The sequence below is a fragment of the Silurus aristotelis genome (assembly GCF_946808225.1).
Source record: "Silurus aristotelis genome assembly, chromosome: 13".
Taxonomy (NCBI): Eukaryota; Metazoa; Chordata; class Actinopteri; order Siluriformes; family Siluridae; genus Silurus; species Silurus aristotelis.
Genome location: NC_139586.1, coordinates 19,581,040 through 19,595,632, shown reverse-complemented (window position 1 = coordinate 19,595,632; position 14,593 = coordinate 19,581,040). Strand labels below are relative to the sequence as shown.

At 37.2% G+C, this 14,593-nt stretch overlaps 1 protein-coding gene across 4 annotated transcripts in view; it reads left to right on the top strand.

Annotated features, from left to right (window-relative positions):
• The window catches only part of fes (FES proto-oncogene, tyrosine kinase), a 29,848-nt gene that overhangs the window by 13,545 nt on the left and 1,710 nt on the right, over positions 1-14,593 (top strand). For 2 of the 4 annotated variants that reach the window (XM_083559117.1, XM_083559119.1), the window contains 11 exons: positions 462-584; positions 1,452-1,641; positions 2,875-2,955; positions 3,568-3,804; positions 5,555-5,677; positions 6,370-6,423; positions 8,902-9,020; positions 9,106-9,200; positions 9,316-9,439; positions 10,381-10,538; positions 11,970-12,092. In XM_083559117.1, the coding sequence (XP_083415243.1) occupies positions 462-584; positions 1,452-1,641; positions 2,875-2,955; positions 3,568-3,804; positions 5,555-5,677; positions 6,370-6,423; positions 8,902-9,020; positions 9,106-9,200; positions 9,316-9,439; positions 10,381-10,538; positions 11,970-12,092 (1,427 nt within the window). The remainder of the gene's footprint in view (positions 1-461; positions 585-1,451; positions 1,642-2,874; positions 2,956-3,567; positions 3,805-5,554; positions 5,678-6,369; positions 6,424-8,901; positions 9,021-9,105; positions 9,201-9,315; positions 9,440-10,380; positions 10,539-11,969; positions 12,093-14,593) is intronic. The other 2 variants (XM_083559118.1, XM_083559120.1) reach the window with 1 other exon arrangement.

Sequence of the window (14,593 nt, the reverse complement as noted above, 5' to 3'; positions counted from 1 at the left end):
TCCATGTTTGTATTGAGATTTAATGTCAAAGTGGGCATGGTCTAAACTGGAAAGTTTTCTATACAGGAACCCGATTCCCATGACTTTGCAAACATTGGAAAGCACTGGAAAAAACCCAGAGTTCATTAGCACTGTCAGCATGGTCGGGGAATTATGGCTCTGACAGATCCAGTTCCTCAAACTCAGATACATAACTTGAGTTCATAATTCGTCTCAATTTGATATGTCCATTTTTTACGCATTTATTGCGTTTATCATTTTAGTGCACTTAGTTCAATTGGTACTGTTTCTTAAATATTTTCTTTTTACTATTGATTTATACTTTACTGTTTGTCCATGGCTGCATTTAGAAAAGGAACAATTTTAATAATTATGTGCCTAGAATCATGTAATAAAGAAATGCAAAGTTCTATCCTCTCTGTGCAGTGACTGTTTCATGCTGTTGTCTCTTGCTGTTTTAGATTAACAGCTATTGAGGAGGAGCTTCTTAACATAGCAGCGACTCTGGGAACACAGCAGGCCACTGTTAACCAACTGGAGATGGATCTTGAGGCAGAAGAGAGCTTGGACAAGGCTGGCCAAAGGTGAAGTTTAATTGATTAGCCGTGACGTGTCTCATTTACATGAAAATAATACATGAGCTGAACGGCAGAGGAATTTGTTGTGTTTTAAAAGGGTTGCGGTTATTCAAAAAGGGTTTTCATAAGTATTAGATGTATAGACTCAAGTGCTTTGCTCTTTTGGCTGTTCAGCACTCTTTCTGCTTAGGTAATTAGTTAATGTTGTGTCTAATCACTGGGTGGCCTGAGAGCAACTGTGAAACTCTTACAGCCTTAAAGATTACCATCAAACATATGTTGCAGCAGAGGAAATATAGCATGTATTAAAGCATAGATACACATATTACAGATCTAGATAAGCTATAGAATGTGTAGTGAGACCACCTGTCTGACATACTTCTACAGTCAAATAACTAACTAACAAAGTTAAAAGGTAGTACATTTGGTTAACTGCAATCAAGTCAGTAACTAGAAAAGTGCAGTGAATTCTTTGTTTGTGTAAAAAAAAAAAAAATCTAGATTATTGTGTGTTAAAAAAATGATTATAATTTTTTGTAATTAGAATAGTTATAAAATTTTAAAATTAACACCAGTGCTGTCCATTAGTCTATTCGATGGGCTGAACTACTCACCAAGTGATCCACAATTTATAAAAATCATTAGGTTCTCAGAACAGATTGATGACTAACCATTGTTTAGCATCTATGCTTTTCATTCATCTTCATTAGCCTGGTCAGGGTTGTTGTGGAGTTGAGAGGCTACCTTGGGAACCTGATCCACACATAACAGCTAAAAGTTGATTGTCTTGTGCAAAGACTCCAAAATTGGCTTTCCGGTAGTCATGCTATTGCAGAATAACAACCGCTAATGTTGTGCTATCTTGTTAACCAGGGTTTACCAGTTCAGCAAACGCAATGCTCTGGAGGACAGCAGACAGCAGGTGGTGATGTCGATGGTGGCGCGTGCCCGGCTTGAGGCCCAGCGCAGGTTGCTGGCTGATAAACTAGAGAGCCTCGGCAATAAAGAGCCACCTACACTGGGACTGGATGATGATCGGATTTCTCTCAGCTCCTGTACCTCTGTGAGTCAGTTGTCTTTAGACAGCATGGAGAAACACTAGGCCCTCTGAAAAGCATTTGACAGTTTCAGTGTTGAGTAGTAATCAAAATTTTTATGGATGAATAACATTGAAACAGTGGGTGTACAATTATATGAATTGGTATTGTTTTCATTAGTTCAGTTTCAAGCATTATGACAAGACCCATTATTCAAATACCATTCCACAAATTTCTAGCTAAGGCTGCTATTTCAACAAAGACACAGTCATTAAAAAAAGATTTTGTAACAGTAAACAAACTCATGACATAATGACTGCACTGTTCGTTCACTGTTTTTAATGTCCAGCATTATGTAATTATTTTGACCACCCACTGATTGTAGGGGCCAGTCTTCAAATACTTCTAGTAGCATTCAGCATTCATTTCCATGCATTTGGCATAAAGTGATATAAAACTGCCTTAAAACTAGGTTTAATACAGGCATTGAGCTGAGCAGATAAGGTTTATGAATCTTGCATTAGCAGCTGACAATGGATCTTCCTGCAGTCCATCCAGTCACTGGAAGTCAACCTAAATTACTAAAATATTAATTAATTTAATTCATTGTATTACAGCTTGGATTAAACTTGGTCATTTTAACAGGCTAAATACCTATTGGGTTTGCTTGAACGCTCTTCAGAAAACTTTGTCATGTAGATTTAATTCCATTAACCAATCATGGTAAGAGTATTTAGTTGCTAAAGATCTGGCATTTTTCAGTGTGCATTTACATGACTCTGACAAGTTAAACATAAACTTTATAGTTGTACTGTGTTTCAGCTGTGAGTGACATAAAAAGCTTAAATAAATGACCTAGTTCTTACATTTGTATTAGCTAAAAGGTTTGCCACTAGACTGCACTCGGCTTTTTTTGTCTCTGTTTTCCAACACAAATGGAAATGCTGAATTCTCAGATAAATCTACTAATTATAATATTATTCTGTTTGCTGTATTTTCTCAGGACTGTGACTTACAGATTCTTTGCACTCTGTTGTTGTTCTCTATTCCCTCCATTATTAGTTTAGTTCTCATTGGCTTTTTTTAACTTAGTGTAAATGATAAGCATTATTGATTTTACAGTGAGATAAACATTGTGGACTCTTTTCAGCATCCTTTAACGTTTTTTGGCTGGCCATTTTGTACCTACTGAACTTTTAAAGTTTTCCCATTATCTCAAATACACGTCCTACAGCATGTCCTATTTTTCTTTTTCTAAGGAGCGTGACAAAGACTTCAAGGTCCCCAGCATGGACGGCATCATCAACCACCTGAGCAGCCTGTTCAAACCTAAGTACACAGTGAGTAAGCCTTTTCTAAGTTTGCCTCTCATTTCATAAAAATAATCCTGGGCCACAAACTAATAATAGTAACTACAAATAATAGTAAAAAAAAAAAAAAACCCCAGAATGACTACGATCATGTAAAAAAAATCAAGTGAAATAACACAAGTAGAAAAAGAAATAAGATAACAAAATGGCATTCTTAAAAATAACATTTATTAAAATATATAAGCATTATAAGCATTCTTGTAAAAGGTAAAAGGCATGTTTTGTGTTATTAAATAAAGGAGTCCGATGAATGTCTAAGTCTAAATTTGGATGGAACTTTATTCAGGCACTGAAATTTGATAGCCAAATCAAATAGACTAAAATAGTTACAATGTTCCTATTAGTCTGAATTTGTCATTGTGACTGCAGCCTTTTATACCAAATACAAACTGAGGCTTCTCTTATGCATTTTACATCTTATTATACATCTTATTATACATATTATTTAAATGTAGAAGGATTGTGGGGAATTGGCATCGAATTAAATGCTTCATCTTGTGTATCTTTAACCCCAAAAGCAGAACTGGCAAATCACATAATTGTAATCATGCTAATGTAGCCTGCTCATGTCCTGTTGTGTAGAGTAGTGTGTTTTACGATCTCTCCCAGGTACCACCTGCTCTGTCTCCTGTGCCAGAGGTTGAGAAGCCACTAAATCAGCAGTGTTGGTACCATGGTGCCATTCCACGTGTCGAAGTCCAAGAGTTGCTAAAGAATGATGGGGACTTTTTGGTCAGACAGAGCCAAGGCAAACAGGAGTATGTGCTGTCTGTGCACTGGGGTGGCCAGTGTCGCCACTTCCTCATTCAGAACACAGAGGTACGTGTGTAAGAGAATGTGTTGCATCCTGTGTTATTACAAGCATTACATTCTGTTTAGTGCATGCATAAATCATCATACTTGGTTAAAAAAAAACAACAGCTCCATTAAAATAGTAGAGTATAACACACATTTGTATTATTTAAGTTGTATACTATTGATAAGTGGTAAACAAGTATGTGATTTTGGCTTATGCTTTTAGCAACAGTATGGACAAATGTGATGCAATAATAAAAGAAGTGGTTTGTGAAAGTCTGCAGTGCAACCCTGCATGCACTGATGCAGTTATTTGCTGCTTTTAGGATTTTGTGTTTGTTCGCACTGTTTTAATTGAATCCATCACTATGTTGGCGAGCGAGGTGATTGCTCAATCACGACAGAACAGATCTAGTGCGCAAACAGTTTACATAATAGCACTTTATTAAACTGTACTATTTTCACATGATGGAGTATACAGTTTTTGCTTACCGTGCTGATGTTTCGCCTTCATCCATGACACCAGTGTGTTTTCTTTTCATGTGCTCGTGCATCCTGTGGTACTTCCATGCCATACAAGCTCAGTTTGCATCATTTGCAACAAACCTTTGCATAATTTGCAGGTTTTACAGTCTCAAAGCAATTGAATATTAAATTCTCCCATTGCCTTGCGTTTAATATCAAATGCACGTATTGCCTTGCGTTTAATATCAAATGCACGTATTGCCTTGCGTTTAATATCAAATGTTCCCATTGCCGTGTTTAATATAAAATGCTCCCATTGCCTTGCATTTAATATAAAATGCTCCCATTGCCTTGCGTTTAATATAAAATTCTCCCATGCCTTGTCCTGGGACGTACACTTTTTCCTGTTTCAGGTTGACTTGTATTTTTTCCTGCTTTCATTTTACAATTGGTTATGTTATCTTGCCATCACGGCAACCCATAACTTAAGCAGCCTGTTAGATACAGGCTAATCAAAATGTCTGCGGTGGACCAGCACCAGAATCAGACTGTTTAATTGGAATCTTTAAAAAAGTTATAATTTTTTTTTGTTGTTGAGGGTAGCCAGAGACTAAAATACTATAATACTATATATGTACAAAATCTTTAAAAGGGGAACAGAAACAATTCATGAATGTAGTATTTGAATCTCTCTCTTTCTCTGTGTGTGGGTATGGGTACATGCATATGAGTATATGTGTGCAAAAGATGTGGCCCTTATAAACCCTTGTGTTTGCATTTCTAAAATATGTCATCAATTTAAACTGCAAAAGGCAAATGCCAGGTGAGTTTTAAATACACTTCCTTATAATCATAATTAATACAAACAGGATGCAAATAAGGACTGAATACTAAAGTGGTATCAGTTTGGGGACAAAATATGTAGATTAATGGATAAAAAAGACAGCTATATAAATTCAAAATCAGATCCACAATACTGTAAAGAATGGTTTAAAGTAAAAACTGGTTTGCTTTATTAACATTTTTTAAAACAATTATCTTTTTTTTTGTCTGGAAATGTTTACAGTGTGAGTTTGTTACAGGGACAAATATTGTCCACGTTTCATGTAAAAGAGTAAAACATACATTTTTTTTTTTTTAGATAGATAGCAGAACTCAGCAAGACCCAGTGCTGGCTGAAATAAACATGTCTTGGCTGATCAATTACATCAGAGCATTTAGAATAGAATAGAATAGAAATATCATTTTGACCTTTTCTGTGAAAACCATGTATAATCCATTATGTGTATATGCTTGTGTTTGTGTATAGGGTATGTATCGTCTGGATGGTGAAGGTTTCCACTCCATACCACTGCTCATGAACTACCTTCTCAACTCCAACAGAAATGTCACTAGGAGGACAGATATAGTGCTGAAAAAACCCATTCCTAAGGTAGCACACAACTCTTAGCAACAGTAATTTTCTCTTTGCATTGATTTCTTTGAATCATTTATTTAATTTCATTTATTTAAGCAAAACAGCCTAATTTATGTTTTAAGCTTCAGTCTTTTTGCAAAGATCATGTTCAGTCTGGAACCAGCTTTACAAATGCAGTGGTAATTGCAGTCAGTGTGCCTGAAGATTTTTCGTCCTTGATAGCTAAATATGATTTTATCACACAAGTCAATTTCATGATCTGTTCATGTAGTTGCACAGCTATGTGCCATAGTGAAATAAGCACGATCCTGATCAGTTTCCTTTGTAATCGTATATATTAGCGGTCAGCCATATCCATCAAACTCCTTTTCCACTGTTAAAATCAAGTATGAAAAATACAATTTACACTCTTTTAACCAGAGGGGGTAATCTCAGGGCAGTCATGTTTTTAAATGTTTTGACTGTACTTGTACTTGAGTGCCTGCTATGTCAAAAAATAAAGGTTCCCATGCTGCTACACATATATTAGTTTACACCAGCAAGCAAAATTAAAAAAAATCAATAATCTTTTTGGCCATGCACACAGCCCAAAATATGTACGGCACACTACAAGACACTGTATTTCATATTGCACTGTATGCTCTTACTGGCTGAGAATGAAAAACACTGGTTACATATCTTGCTCTGTGGGTTTTCTCATCTTCAAGGACAAGTGGTGCTTAGATCATGATGATGTTATTCTTGGCCAAAGCATTGGACGGGTAAGTACACAGATCAATAAAAGCAATGTCATTTAAAGATGATTGTGGATGTCTTGAGTAATTGAGCAATCCTTTTAATGCCTTTTAAGAGCCATCCATTTACATGTTAAGTACCACAGCATTGATCCTAGGCAATTATAGTCATTAAATTAACGCTAATGAAATAAATCTTTTTTTTTTTTTTTTTTTCTGTGGTGTCAGTGTATAAGTCAGAGGCAAATGGGTGTTTATTTATTTTTTGATCCTATGGCCTTGGAAGGTGTCAACATGCATACATATTAATCTTCCCCAACTTGTGCCACAATGTTCGGAGCATACAATTTCCCTACACTGGATCATATCCCAGCATGACAGTTCCTCATAAACAAAATCTCCCAGGCCTCTTCACTTAATATCAGTGCCTAACCTCGCCAGCCATGAATCTCAACAGCAACGCTCCAAAATCTAGTGAAAACTTTGATCAGAAACTAGTGATTCATTTAGGGCTACACGATTATTGGAAAAAAGGTCATGATCGTGGTCAATATAGTGAGAGCAATATAATAAATGGTATCATGATTGGTTATCAAGGAATTTGCACACTCATTACTTATAATCTTATACTCCAGTACTCATGTTAGTTCTCACTCTCCAGTGTTCTGTATTGTTGAAAGATTTATGATCAAACTCTTGATGTCACCCAAATGAGGATGGGTTCCCCTTTTGAGTCTGTTTCCTCTCAAGGTTTCTTCCTGATTACATGTAAGGGAGTTTTTCCTTGCCACAGTCGCCACGGCTGCTCATCAGGGATAAATGCACACCATTCACCTTGACTGTTGATTTCTGTAAAGCTGCTTTGAGACAATGTCTGTTGTGAAATGCGCTATAGAAATAAACTTGACTTGACACAGATTAGTGATAATGCTGAATTTGTATTTGTAAAACTATAAAGGTTTTCAAAATGAATAATTTTTACAAAATGAAATAGCAGAGAGAGAGAGAGAGAGAGAGAGAGAGAGAGAGAGAGAGAGAGAAAGAGAGAGGAAAAATAAAAGAAAGTGCTGACTGTTAAACAATCACCTGTCGTTTTTTTCTTCCAACCGGGAACCAGTGAGATCTGAATTGTCATATTGCCACATGATGTAGCATCTTTAATTTAGCAAATCTTGCACAGTACCTCTTCGCTCAGTGCTGGTAATCTTAAAGCTTAAATATTGCCATATAAACAATTTAGCTTTTTTTTTTTTTTGGCTACCGGTTTAGTGTCAGTACGCTCAGCATCCATCTTCACCTGGTCTCTGCGCTGCACACCGGAAAGTCACCTGACCACACACACCGCACGTGCCCTGCCTACACTGAGACTTTCTGGTGTGTTTTTTTGTTTTGTTAGCGGCGGAAATTTGTCAAACTGTTCGCAGAATGTTTGTCCACACATGCACTTATTTATTCTATTAAACGTCTGCCATCATATAATCGCACAAGCTGACATCGCGATTGGGATACAGTTAATCGTGCAGCACTAGTTTAATTCTATTCCGTTGCAGAATAACTCAAATAGAACAAAGGAAATGAATAGTGTTGAGAAAAGGTCAGCAATGACGCAAAAGCAATAAATGTATACCATATCGGAAACTGCTGTGGATGGTGTTGTGAGGAAGTATATAAATTATGAGCTCATAAAAGCAATGCGCAAGCCTACGTACAGCCTAGCACATGGTGCCTCATATCAGCAGAACATCTTTCTCAGAAACAGCCCTTAGTTTCAAAACTACAAATTTATTGTTGCATACTTTTTTTGTTCATGTCCCATTTACAAAATATATAACAGTTTGTACATGAATACAGTTCTTGCACTAAAATGATTTGTTTTGATTTACTGGCAAGCATTTTATAATACAAACTGCCATGCCAAGTTAAAAATGCTGATTATCATTAAATGTAAACAGTGTGTGGTTCAGTAAATTATATTTTGCTCATTATGTACACTATATTGCCAAAAGTTTGTGGACCCCTGGTCAGAAGTATGGTATGTGCTTTTTGAGCCTCGCATTCCACATTTAGTCCCAATTTGCTCTTATAATTCCCTACACTCTTCTGGAAAGATATTTCACTAGATTGCAGAGTGTTCTTGTGCTCATCCGCCACTAAGGTGTGAGGTACTGATGTGGGGTGAGGAGGCCTGGGGTACAGTCAGTGTTCCAATTCGTTGGAAATGTGTTCAGTAGGGTCTAGATTAAACCTCTAAAGAGGGCCACTCTTCCTCTCCAAACCATGTGAAGCATATTTTCATGGAGCTGGCTTTGTGCAGAGGGGAATTGTCATGCTGGAACAGGTTTGAACACAACATTTTATTATACAAAGACATCATGTACAATTGTGTGCCTCCAGCTTTATGGTACCAGTTCAGAGAAGAACCACATAGAGCAGAAAAGATTAGATGTCCCAAAACCTTTGCCCATTGAGTGTATCTGGTCTCAAAACACGTGTTCATGCTTAAAGGGGAATTTCGGCGAGGTGTTCAGTGGCCGTCTGCGCTCAGACAATGCACCAGTGGCGGTGAAAGCCTGTCGTGAAAACCTTGCCATAGAACTCAAAAATAGATTTCTCATGGAAGCTCGGTAAGAAAGCTCAATCAGTTATCAGTTCTCATTTACACTTAAACACACTCAAGCTGTGACTGAATCTTCCACTGTGTTTCTAAAGGATTCTAAAACAGTACGACCATCCGAACATAGTGAAGCTCATCGGGGTCTGCACGCAGAAACAACCCATCTATATAATCATGGAGCTTGTGCAAGGTAATGATGTGTACTACATATCACTCTGTTCATGGTGTAAAAGTGCCCTTTCATTGTGTGTGTGTGTGTGTGTGTGTGTGTGTGTGTGTGTATGTGTTTGAATTTGTATTGTTAGGGGGAGACTTCCTTTCCTTCCTCCGTTCAGAGGGACACATCCTGAAGCCGAAGATGATGATTAAGATGGCGGAGAATGTGGCGTCTGGCATGGAGTACTTGGAGAACAAGAAGTGCATTCATAGGTGATAATTTTTATTTATGCATATAAGGTTTATGCTACACATTTAAAAGTTACACCACTTATAAAAGGTTTTATTGCATTTAACCTGTGATATGCAGAAGTCATTAGCAAGTCTATTTTTGTAACAGTAGGCTGAACATGCACTGGCTTACAAGCAATTCTTACACCTGTTCCAGTGTCTGTAGCATTGATGTAAAGCAGTGAGCAGTAGCAAATAATTCAGCTTCTACCTGATCTTTATCTACACGTCTCGGGAGAAGCATATAGTAATCACCAACCTGTTGTTTGAAGGGAGAATTGGCTAATGAGAGGGAATTTGCAGCACCCAGACTAGGCTAATAAGGAAAATGATTTAAAGCTGCTTATAGGCTTTACGACAGAAACGGTATGATTAATTAGATGCCCAAAATATAAACCGCTTTGGTTTTTAAAATCTGTTATGATTTAATGTAGTGATGTGAAGTGAATATTGTTGACTTTATAGCTGTTTATAGATTTTAGGAATCCTGTAAAAGGCAAGAAAAATTACGAAACTTAATGGCTAAATATGAAGCTTAAATGATAGCATATAGTTTGTTGACATTGGAAAACTTCATTCATTCATTTTTACTAACTGCTTCATCCTGATCAGAATGGTGTTAATTACTATTTTGTTCATAATTTGGAAATAGAAATCAATTCAAATGTCCAAAGAGAAATCAGAAATAACCACAGGATTGAAACACTTGTATTGGAAAGAAAGGGATTTAACTTTATTGTAATGTTTTAAATCTCTATCACGGTTTCTGTTTTTCTCTCTACTCTTCCAATATTTCATCTTTTTAATATTTTTCCTGTCTATCTATCTATCTTGTGTATACAGTATCTGCTTGTCTTTGTCTTGCTCTGTCTTTTTCTTTGTTTTATGGTCTATCAATCACAATCTCTCTGCCTCTCCTGCAGGGATTTGGCAGCAAGGAACTGCCTGGTTGGAGAAAAGAGCATAGTGAAGATCAGTGATTTTGGCATGTCGCGTGTAGAACAGGAAGGCGTGTATTCAGCAACCGGCGGCATGAAACAGATCCCAGTAAAATGGACTGCCCCTGAGGCCCTCAACTATGGTACGGCCACTTACGCCTAGGTCTTTTTCACAATTTAAACACCAATCAAAACAGGAAAGAGGAACCATTGATCATAATTCATATCTTTTAGGACTGTGTTTATGTTCATAAGTGGTTTTGTAGTATGGCATTGTGCCATGCATGTCAAACTGAGTAGGAGATAATAGACAGATTGAATAATCTCTAGCAGATGGTTGGATCTTTAGCAAGTTTTAATGCCTCATCAGAGAAATCTGTTGAGCATCTGTTTTCCACCAAGAGCTTATCTGTAATATCGTTCACTGTCAGAGATGAAAAAATACTTTGTTATTGCACTTAAGTAGATTTTTCTGGTAACAGTACTTTATTTCACAATTAATTTTTCGGACAACTTTTTACTTTCACTCATTAAATTGTTTACACAAATATCTGTACTTTCTACTTCTTTCATTTTTATACCAGTCTTGTTACTTTAGTTTTATTCTATTTGGTGGCATGATCAATATTTTTTCTTCTCATTACGAGCCATTTTCAGCTCATCACCCTATTTATTTTCAATTTGTGGGTTTTTTAACCTACCACGGTGTATCATTTCCTGGCTCTCACGCACCACAGATGTAGGCTAGTTTACGAAGTTAACAATGAGCAAGGCAGAAAGCAACAAGGCAAAAAACTTCTTTACTTTAACTTGAGTGAAAAAGTGTAGTGAGCACTTCAACTTTTACCATAGTCTTTTAAAACATGAGTATCTGTACTTCTACTTGAGTGAAGGGTATGTGTACTTTTGCCATCGCTGCTCATAGTGTTTATATTCACATAGAGATTTTAGATTTGAGTTGCAGATGCTTGTGCAAAGTAATGGAGAGTGTGTTAGAGAAGTGAAGAAAAGAGTGCAGGCAGGGTGGAGTGGGTGGAGAAGACTGGCAGGAGTGATTTGTGATAGGGTATCTGCGAAAGTAAAAGGGAAAGTTTATAGGACTGTGGTGAGACCTGCGATGTTGTATGGTTTAGAGACAGTGGCATTGACAGGAGGTGGAGCTGGAGGTAGCAGAACTGAAGATGTTGAGGTTTTCGTTGGGAGTGACGAGGATGGACAGGATTAGAAATGAGTTTATTAGAGGGACAGCGCATGTAGGACGTTTTGGAGACAAGGTGAGGGAGGCGAGATTGAGATGGTTTGGACATGTGCAGAGGAGGGGCATGGGGTATATCAGTAGAAGAATGCTGAGGATGGAGCCACCAGGAAGGAGGAAAAGAGGAAGACTAAGGAGGCGATTTATGGAAGTGGTGAGAGATATGCAGGTAGTTGGGTTGAAAGAGGCAGCTGTACAGGATAGGGGTATAGAGATGGATGATCCGCTGTGGCGACCCCTAATGGGAGAAGCCGAAAGAAAAAGAAAAAGTTGCAGATGCTTGTGAGTGACTCGTTGCTGCCCTCTTGCTTGATTTTAGGGCGCTACACCCATGAGAGTGATGTGTGGAGTTTTGGCGTGCTGCTTTGGGAGACGTTCTCTAGAGGAATAACTCCATACACCAGCATGAGCAATCAGCAGACCAGGGACGAAGTAGAAAAAGGTGAGACTACTGCACAGTCACTTAAACACATCAGACATCTTCTGAATCAGGAATCTTTCTGCATAGCATTTATTCTTATGAAAAAATAAAATACATCTGATATTTCCAACAAGCTCTGATGTCCTCATGTGTAAATTCATCTGTCTCTTGACTGAATGCCTACATACACAAGTATTTAACTTACAGTAGCTCAGAGGTGTTTAACTCATTTTAGGTAATGGGGCAGTATTACAAACTGTTCCCTGTTTTATCAAACATGTATAATTTATAATGAAGTTGAGGGCAAAATTTTATAGTTTGCTAAATTATTTAGAAATGGTCCATAAACATTTATTTTCTTGGAAAGATTTTGCCCTCTAGTGGCATTAAAGTGTCTTTTGACGATATAATTTAAAACATTGATTTGTAATGTATTTGTTACATAGATGACAGCCTTTATTGGGACAGTCATGTTTGACACAAAAAGTGCTTGTAAAAATATACATATAACCATTATAATAAAGGACTATGTAATAAAACTAGCCAAAAATAAGTACACGTGTCTCAGACAGAGGTTTGGTAGTTTAACAAATTAGGTCAAACTATGAAATTATACAATATGTTTGTTAATGATTGTTAAGATATTACAAGTAGAAAAAGTAAAATCAATCAAATTCTGTGCATTCTATTCGATTGGCCAAATGAGCACGGGTTCAAAGGGCATATCCACTCTGAATGATTAGCACAAACATTAATCTCAAAGATCGATTATCTATCTCAAGTATTAACCAATCATTGTTATGCACTTACTTTACTAAATGTCATGCAGGTATGCAAAGTGTATACACAATACATATATCAGGTCTGCATATACAGTTTACAGTATCCCACAAAAGTGAGTGCACCCCTCACATTTCAGCAGCCATATTAGTATTTTCTCAAGGGACATTACTATAGAAATTACACTTGGATATATTTTAGAGTAGTCAATATGCAGCTTGTATAGCAGTACAGATTTACAGTCCTCTAAAAAAAAACTCAACATACAGCCATTATTGTAAAAATAACTCCCAACAAAAGTGAGTACACCCTAAGTGGAGGATTAAGGCAGTGCTGGATAACAATTGTGCTCACACAAACTACTGACACTTTGGACACAGTTTTGATATGCTCACTTAGGGTGTACTCACTTTTCTTGTGCGAGGACATTCAATCTGTACTGCTAAACAAACTGAACATTGACTACTGTAAAATATATCCAAGTTTCATTTCTATAGTATTGTCCCTTGATAATATATAATAAAATGGTTGCTGAAATGTGAGGGGTTTACTCACTTTTGTAAAATACTGTATTGTTTGTTAGGCATTATTCTATTATAAATTTTAATATTGCAATGATATCACAAATGGCTGAAATATACTCATTTGGCATTTTCTCCTCACTTTAACTGTGGCTGCATAAAGTTAGATTGCACAAGCAGCTGCTCTTCTCATGATTTTCTGTTTCCGTAGCTACAGAGAAGGCAGACAACCTCCTCATCAGAAAAGTTAAATAAATATTTATTAAATCTTTATCACCAATAATAATATAAACCATCATTGTATCATGTTAGCTGATACAAGAGAGGAATTGTAAGAGCACTTTTTTAGTGGGGGGGCAGAAGAGCACAAGTTTTTATTGTGTATTCAAAGTGTTCACAGATGTGTTAGATTGTTTTTCTTTCGTAAAATTGACTCAACCAAAGAACTTAAATTGTAACACATGCCATGAAATATTGCAGTAAGAATTAAGGTTGTAAAAAAAACAAACAAACAAAAAAAAAAACCCCTACTTGTCTTGTAATCATGACTTGTAGAGATATGCAGCAACGGAAATGAATGAATGTGCATACAGTTGCTGCCAGCAGGCTGTGCTCACGTAGTAGGTAAAGCAAAGGTTAGGCTGAACTGTTGAACTTTAAACTTTAAAAACTTGTTCAGCAACACTGCTCTCTTATTACCGCTCATTTCAAAATACATTTTTTCGGCTGCTCCCATTAGGGATTACCACAGCAGCTTATCCGTCTCCATACCCCCCTGTCCTCTACATCTGCCTCTTTCAAACCAACTACCTGCAGGTCTTCCCTCACCACATCCATGAACCTCTTTTTTCGTCTTCCTCTTTTCCTCCTTCCTGGTGGCTCCATCCTCAGCATTCTTCTACCGATATACCCCATGTCCCTCCTCTGCACATGTCCAAACCATCTTAATCGTGTCTCTCTCACTTTGTACCCAAAACGTCCTACATGCGCAGTCCCTCTAATAAACTCGTTTCTAATCTTGTCCATCCTCGTCACTCCCAACGAAAACCTCAACATCTTCAGCTCGGCTACCTCAATCTCCGCTTCTCCAGATACCCTTCTAACACAAATCACTCCTGTCACTCTTCTCCACCCACTCCACCCTGCCTGCACTCTTTTCTTCACTTCTCTAACACACTCTTCATTACGTTGCACTGTTGACCCTAGGTACTTGAACTCCTC